The sequence below is a fragment of the Cupressus sempervirens genome, chromosome 6 (assembly GCF_028749045.1).
Source record: "Cupressus sempervirens isolate cs-2001-9-10 chromosome 6, ASM2874904v1, whole genome shotgun sequence".
In the NCBI taxonomy this organism is placed as follows: domain Eukaryota; kingdom Viridiplantae; phylum Streptophyta; class Pinopsida; order Cupressales; family Cupressaceae; genus Cupressus; species Cupressus sempervirens.
Window position 1 is genome coordinate 350,906,061 of NC_143123.1, and position 8,338 is coordinate 350,914,398.

Consider the following 8,338-nt stretch of genomic DNA (forward strand, 5'->3'; position numbering starts at 1 on the left):
ATCTCAAAGGTGTTAACTTCTAGAATTCTTAAAATTCTCCCTTTGATTATATCTCAACAACAAATAGGTTTTGTCCTTGGAAGACAGATATTGGATTCTATCATGATGGTTCATGAGCTGATTCATTCCATGGAAGCAGGAAAAAGAGAAGGTATGCTTCTTAAGCTGGATCTTTCCAAAGCCTATGACCAGGTGGACCAGACTTTCCTTGGTTTGGTGCTTCAGGCTTTTGGCTTTGATCAGAAAGTTTGCAAGCTTATTTCTACTTCTTCTCTTGCAATCTTAGTAAATGGGTCTCCCTCAAATTTTTTCAAACCTTCAAGAGGGTTAAGATAGGGGGACCCTCTCTCTTCGATTTTGTTCATTATCATGGTTGAATGTATTGGAAGGTTGATTGAGAAGAATAAACAAGAAGGAAAATTTAGAGGGATCAAACCATCATTGAAGAGTGCTTCTTTTTCTCATCAGTAGTTTGTGGATGATACTATCATGGGAGGGGAGGCATTTTTTAAGGAGGCAAAAGTGATGAAGGATATTTTGGATATGTATATTAGAGGATCAGGACAACTTATTAATTAGGAGAAAAGCTCTATTTTCTTCATTAATACTCCAGAGGTTAGACAAAGGAAAATTGTGAGGATTCTTGGGTGTGGAGTGGGGAAGCTCCCTTCTACTTATCTTGGTCTCCCTATGGGTACTAAGCCTCCTGATTCTTTCTGGAATGGGATTCTTGACAGGTTTAGCAAGAAGCTAGTGGGGTGGAAAGGGGCTTCTCTTAGTCAAGTAGGCAAATGTCTTTTGGTTAAATCCACTCTTCAGAATCTCCCGATGTATGTCCTAAGTCTATTCGGGATACTGGTTAAGTTTGATGACAAAATGGAAAAGATCTAGAGAGATTTTCTTTGTTCTGGCCTTGAGGGTTGGAAAAGATATCCCCTTGTGGCTTGGGATAATGTTTGTCTTCCTAAGAGCTATGGGGGCTTGGGAATAAGGAAATTAAAGCATCTTAATAAGGCTCTTCTAGCAAAATAGATTTGGTGCATCTTTAATAGTATAGGGGAGTGGAGAGATATTTTTGTTAATAAGTATGTCAGAAGACCTACTATTCAGTTCTTACTCAATAATGAAGACATCCCAAATGGGTCTGTCATTTGGAATGGTATCCTTAAGGCAAGGGACCTGGCCAAAGCTAAGATTAAGTGGAAAGTGGGTAATGGTGATGACATTCTCTTCTGGCATGATAATTGGTTGATTCAAGGCCCCCTTATAAATAATCCTATTTTTGAAAACTAGTCAAGTATTTGTATTAGGCAATTTGGTTTGAAAGTTAGTAATTATAAAATAGACTAGGGTTGGAGAGGCATGTCTTTCATTTCAGATGACCTCAAGCCGGTTATGATAATGTTGAACTTTATGATTCTTAATAACAAGAGGGATGAATTAATGTGGGGAGACAACCCTAATGGTTGTTACTCAGTTGCATTGGGATATAACTCTCTTTGGAGTTTGAATGATAAGCCCCCTTGGGCTAAAGCTTGGTTACCTAGTCTTACCCCAAAGATTAATATTTTTTTCTGGTTGGCTTTACAAGACAAAATTATTACCCAGGATAATTTAATCAAAAGAGGAAATTATATGCCTACTAGATGTATACTATGTAAACATCAAATGGAATTGGCTAATCATATGTTTATCCATTGTCTTTATTCAAGGGAGGTTTGGGATAGCTTAACCAAGAACCTTGGGGTAAGTTGGTGCAAGCTAGGTAATGTACTGGATTTATTTTGTCAATGGAATAATATGTTTAAAGGCAGAAATTTGTAGGATTGAAGTACATCGTCTTTGCCTCATTTCTATTGGGGAGTCTAGAAGGAAAGAAACAATAGAATCTTCAGAGATAGAGATGAGCTTGCTTTTGTTCTTGCGAAAAGGATATACATAAACATAAAATAAAATTACCAAATTAGAAAGGGGGAGACATTTAATATGGTGGTAATAAGAAGGAGAAAATAAGGACAAGAGGACTAAAAGATAGGAGGTGAAATGGTTGCTCCCTCTTGAGGGATGACATAAAGAAAATTTTGATGGTCTGACTAAAGGAAACCCTGGACCTTTGGGTTGTGGAGGTATCATTAGAAATAGCTATGGTGGAGGGGTGGTGGCTTTTTCCCACCCTTTGGGTTATCAAACAAACCATTATGTAGAAGCCAGTACTGCATACCACACGATGAAATTAGCTTTGGACATGGGAGTAACAAAAATTATGATTGGAGGGGATTCAAATAACATCATAAGGTGTATTAAAGGGGTCACCCAACCATCATGGTTTATAGCTAATATCATTGAAGAGACCTACTCCTTTCTGGGCAATTTTGAAAGTGTCCATGTCACCCATGAATATAGGGAGGCAAATTCCATGGCAGACTAGTTTGCCAATGAAGCAGTTAGGCAAGATAAGGTGATGATTTGGAATTCGGGTGGGAATATCCAAAAAGAAGTGAAAAGCCTAATTGAGTTGTAAAAACTCCAGGGAGGTACGCTGGATATCTAATTGTAATAATGGTTATTAATGAGAGTTTGGGGTTGAGTATTTGTAATTATGGCATTTACGGAAAACACAATCAGATGAGGTTATCAGTGTCAAATCGGCATGTTTCTTGGGTCAATTTTTTTCTATTCCTTTACCATTTTTGGGGTAAAGAAAGACATATTAGTGATTATTAGAGAGGTGGCCATCAAGGTTTTCAGAGGTTGGAGAAGGGATATCAGAGGTCAGAGTTTATTAGAATAGTTAGTGTTAAAAATACAGAAATGGTGGGGGAAAGAAGTAGGAAGGAAATTGTTGGTGAAGCAGATAAATGGAAACAAAGGACTAAAGTTTGGGAAAGGTTAGAGAAGGGTGGTATAGCCAACTATATTGCTAAACTTCATGGTTTTGACCATGCAATCACTAACAATACGGTTAATTCATGGAAGGATGGGAGGGTTAAAGTGGATGGGGTTTCATTTCAGGTCACAGAGGAAGTCATTGCTCTTGTAACTAAAATTTTGGTAGAGGAGTTGAAGTTTTATAGAGATAAGAAGGTGTTAGTGAACACTATGAAGGATTTTGCAAAGAATACTAAGGAGAGAAACAAACTGGTAAAGTGTGAAACTTACTATGAAATGGATTTAATTAAGAAGCTATGGAGGTATGCTTTACGGGCTATTATAGAGTATATTTCTTTGGACACTAGATTTGATAGAGTAAGAGCACACCATTTTGTTTTACTCAATCACTTTCGTTATGGTGTCAAGATTTTGTTCCCTTTTTGTTTATATACTTCAATGTGTAAGGGTATTTTTGGGCGCAAGAAGAAACCCTCAGTAAATTTGGCCCTGCATGAGGGGTTATTGCTTCTAAATTATGAGCATTTCAAGGCTCAAACAATAAGAAAAACCCCCTTGTAGGGCGTGGACACATCTGTGGACATAGGAAGCTCTAGCTTCTCGTTTGATATGAAGGATGTCCAAAGTATTAGTTCGAAGGGTGAAGAAAACATTTTGCCTAGAAAGAAGGCCAAGGATTTAGAGAAGAAATGGCCCTCATCAATTAAAAGCTTGAGTAGGAAGAGCCCTAGAGGACACAGGTCAAAAGCTTCAGGCCAGGGAGATTAGGAGTATAATGAGAAAGGGGAGAATATGAAAATTGATGAAGAGGATGATGAGGAGGTAGAAACTAAGAAAGAGGAGCTATTGGCTGAAAAATAGAGGAGGTCTGAAGAGAAGGATGCAGAGGGGATTTTGGGCTGGAGATCTCTGTCATTCCTCTTTCCCCTACTCATCCTCAGGAATAGGACAAGGAGAAGAAAGAAGGTGAGGGAGGAGAGGTGGTAATTAAGGATAGGTGCATGGCCTAGAAATTTTTTAATGTAAGAACTTCCAAAATGGGTATTGTTAGAGAGGCTATGAACCCCCAAATTCTAGAAGGAAAACAAGGTTAGCTCTAGTTGGAGGATCTCATTGATCTAGCAATGGTGGCTATTATGGATAATGCAAGGGAAACTAGCATGAATTTGCTTAATAATGCTAGAAATAATATGATTGACAATTTCAAGTAAATCAAATTGCTTTACCATGAATTGGAGGAGTTTAGAGAAAAAAATAGGCCAGCTAGAAAACAAAAGGAAGATGCCAGATTGTGGAAATTTTAATGAATAGGGGGATCGACTTAGTTTGGCTGAGAAGAGAATCTAGAATTTGGAAAACTATAATCATAATTTTGCTAATCAGATGATATCAATTCTAACTTCTATCAATGATACTATCTCGTCCCTTACTAGAATGCGAAAAGCCAGAGGTCTTTTGGATGAAAACAAGGAAAAGGATAGAGAAAGAGCCAGAATGGAATAGGACATGACAACTGGCATTACCTTCAGTAGCATGGATTGGGATGGTTAGAAGAAGTAGGAGCAGATGGTTAATAAAGCCTATGAAGCAGTAGAAACGATGCAGGAGCTCGAGAGAAAGACAGAGGATTAACTCTAGTTTTTCTATACCTGTCTTTTGGACTGTTAGACTATTGTAGATTTTTGGTTAGTTGACTTTTTGTCTATCTATTGTACTAGCCCTTTGGTTGGCTTTTGTTTTTTGGCTGGGCTTTAACTGGTTATTATCAGCCTTTTGATATGTTTTAACTTTTGGGTTTCAGGATCCCTGTAAAACCTATTTATCTTATAAAAAACAACCAATATCACCTGAGTGTCAATATGAATGTTTTGACATCAATGACAATCTATATCAACCACAATCCAAGTCTAACAAAATGTCATCATAAATGTGTTGTATTTCCCCATCATAGTCAATTTTGTGGTTCTTTATAACTAATTAAAAAATCTTTGATTTCACTACAATCTAAATAGATATAAAGGGGGTATTAAAGGACTCAAAAAATGTTAATATTTTTTTAACACAATAGGATAAGGAGGGTTTGAAACTTTACCCTTGAATTATTAGATAGAAGGGTTATAGAGAATATTACATATAGAGGAACTAGTATAATCTTAAAATTAAATTAATATACACATTATTTCTTGAATACAATTCATGATTGACATAGAAAGGTTGTTTGATCTCATTTCAACAAAATTCTAGTATTAGAATTGAGTTTATTTTAGTTGATATTGATAACTTGATATGCTACAAAAGCAATATTTATAAGTGCTCTCTGTAGATCACAGGGATTTATAAATATGAATGTATCAATTAATTTCCTTTAAAGACTCTCTAGGTAAATTTTTTCACTGACATATCGAAATACAAATGAGGTCTGATTCCTTGTTAAACAAAATGATTATAATGTATGATTAAGATTGTCTTTTGAGACATGTTTTTTATCAAATACTTGTAAATATTTATTATCTTGTAGAAAATTTGGCTTATTTGTGCAGAGAAAAGTTTACTTTGCATGATATGAAGCAAGTAAATGATTATTCATGTTGATTAAACATGAACAGAAAGTTGTAACAAGCAAATTTATTTTGTTACTATGATTGAGATGGAATAAAGAACTTGAAATGAAAGCCAAGCATAGATTAATAACACAACCTTCATGCTAATAATTTATGATTTTTGTGTGCTAATGATAATGGTATTTTAATAATTTATGTTAACTTTGAGAGAAAGAACCTATGCGAGTAAATGTTTAAGGTTAATATGTGACGTGTTTGTTGTTGGGATGGTGACTTAGGAAGATGGTTTTCCTTATTCCATGTGTAATTTTTCTTCATTTCTTTGTGTGAGAAAGATAAATATATGGAAGGGTGCTAAACAAGATGTTTGATCCCTTTAGCTCTAGAATTCTCCATGATGTACAATGCAATTATGGTAAATTATTGACTTCATAAAGAAATGTATTGGAGTATTTTCTTAATTCAATTATCATCACATTGTTACCTTGTGCTTGAAATGGAATCAAAATCTATGAGGTGACATCAAAAGAAAATTACTTCCATTGTCTTAGTTTTGAGATATACACATTTTGAGTGTCTAGGATAATGTTAAATTAGAATGTGGATGAATTGTGTTAGAAATTTCCATTATCATTGTAAATTTACATAGTTAGGTAGTCTTGAGTTGGGTGGGGTATCTTTTGAATTTAAGGAAAGATTATGGGTATCTTTTGACGCATTTTCGCTTATTTATTGGTTCATGTAGTTGCTTATTCCTCTTGACAAGTGGGTAAAACGTTGTTCCATTTCATGAAAATTAATTTGGAGTTGTCCGTTTATGGATTTAATTTTGATTATATTAACGAACTTCACTAACTTTTATATATTGTTGATGTACACATACTATCAAAACTTTTGACTTTTTATACTTAACTACTATTATAAAATTTCATCTAAGACCAAACCTAGTTAACTGTACATAAAATAAGATTACCACGTACTCATAAATAACTTCTATCAATAACTTATACAATTAACTCAAAGTTACATAATTAAATCACCCAAAACAACACATAGTTGGGAAAAAAACCACTGCCTACTTAAATATTTTTCTCCTTTAAAATACCATTCTAAATGACATCCCCATTTCTACGAAAAACTTGTTAAAAAGTAAATTATCCATATAGCTTTAAACAGTATGGCATGCCACAAATTAATTCTCCAAAGAACAAAAAAGCATACTCAAATACAAAATATAAAAATCCTTAATAGAAATTGTTCTTGATAGAACAGTTATTACATATAAGATGCAACACACATAAAACAGCTATATAAATAACCCAAGAGCATGATCAACTTGGTGTTAATCGATCTTGCTGTGGGTATGTTTGCAACAATAATAGAGATGTATCATGTAATTAATGAACCTGACATGATCAGGCACTGTGGCAGGTGCAGCCAGTGCAAGTGCAGGATGGTCCGCATTTGCAGTCGTTCTCACCCATCTCCATTTCATGGCTGAACACCACACAAAAACATTGACACTATGAAAATCAAATCTAAATATTATAGGTGATATGTAGAACTACATAACACTAAAAACATACAAGAAAATCCCACCTCATGTTGTAGTTTTTCTCAACAATCTCCACGCCGAAGCTGGTGCGCTTCTTGCTGCCATCAACACACAATTAAAACCATCATACTTAATTTTCAAAATATCAAACTCCAAGAAAAACCAACTGCAAGGAAAAAACAAAGGCAAGATAACTCAATAACATAATTGTACTATGAGAAACAAACTGTTAAAATCCATGGAAATGGAAAGGTGAAGGGAAAGAAGAAGTTATAGAGGGCTTACGTGCACTGGCTTTTATCAGCACAGTCGCAGTTATCACAGGTAGAAGACATGTTTGAAAGAAGAAATGAAGCAAAGGAAGTTGTGGTGTGAATATGAATGAAATAGCAAAATGACTTGATATGGTGAGATGGGTAGTATGTGCTTCTGATCATTTATAGAAGGAATGAGTGATGATAATCGAATGGGCGGTGGAAATGAAGTTTTAGTGGGGTTGGATTGTGTGTCAAGCACGCTCCCCAACGTCAAACTCCAAAGGGAATCTCTATAATGGATGATTGTCGTAGAGCTTTGGAAAACCTGCTAGCTCATGCCAATCAATTATTTATGTATATTTTATACTATATTTTGGGCCAACAATAATTAAGTTGTCTTTGATGTATTTACTAATGTGAAATATGACATGTTAAATGAATTTTGACAAATAATAGATTATCTTAACACATCTCTATCATTTCTCATCTTCACAATCTAAATTCAAACATCATATTCGACCATTAATCAGACTAGTTTAGAAAAGGTGCATAATTAATCTAGGTAATTTTTGCAATCATAATTATGAAATTTAAGCTTTAAATTTCTTATTCTCTCTTAATAGTTGTGAGCTAATTAAAGTATGCCTTATTTATATTATATGAAAATATGCTACATTTAACTACTACTCCAGTTCAAATATCAAATATAATCATTGAAGATTGATAAAGAAGAAAAAAGAAAAATGTTAAGCATGTCTAAAATTTGAGTAAACAATACATAATTGTGACATTAGCATTGCATCACCATCCTCAATACATATTGATGAAAGCTAAAAGTCATATATTCGCAATTTCCTTTATTAGACTTCAAAATCATTTTAGTCATCCTATTATATATTTTTTGGCCCAATATTTATGCTCATCCCCATTTTATGCTGCCTAATTTTGATGTCATATTTTTCTTATATTATCTCCAACAAATTTTTTTAATGCTCCAAGATTTCAAATAATATATATAAGAAAACAAAAAATGGGTAAATATTTTAGTTGAGATAGAAAAGTGAAATTGGATAGTG

At 34.3% G+C, this 8,338-nt stretch overlaps 1 protein-coding gene across 1 annotated transcript; it reads right to left on the bottom strand.

Moving 5' to 3' along the window:
- Positions 1-6,668: 6,668 nt before the first annotated feature.
- LOC149552564 (metallothionein-like protein EMB30) lies at positions 6,669-7,414 on the bottom strand. The gene is made up of 3 exons (XM_089788160.1): positions 7,291-7,414; positions 7,050-7,103; positions 6,669-6,947 (listed from the first exon to the last, which is right to left on the bottom strand). The coding sequence occupies exons 1-3, from the start codon at positions 7,338-7,340 to the stop codon at positions 6,866-6,868; spliced, it is 186 nt and encodes a 61-aa protein (XP_089644286.1). The 5' UTR covers positions 7,341-7,414; the 3' UTR covers positions 6,669-6,865.
- Positions 7,415-8,338: the final 924 nt, after the last annotated feature.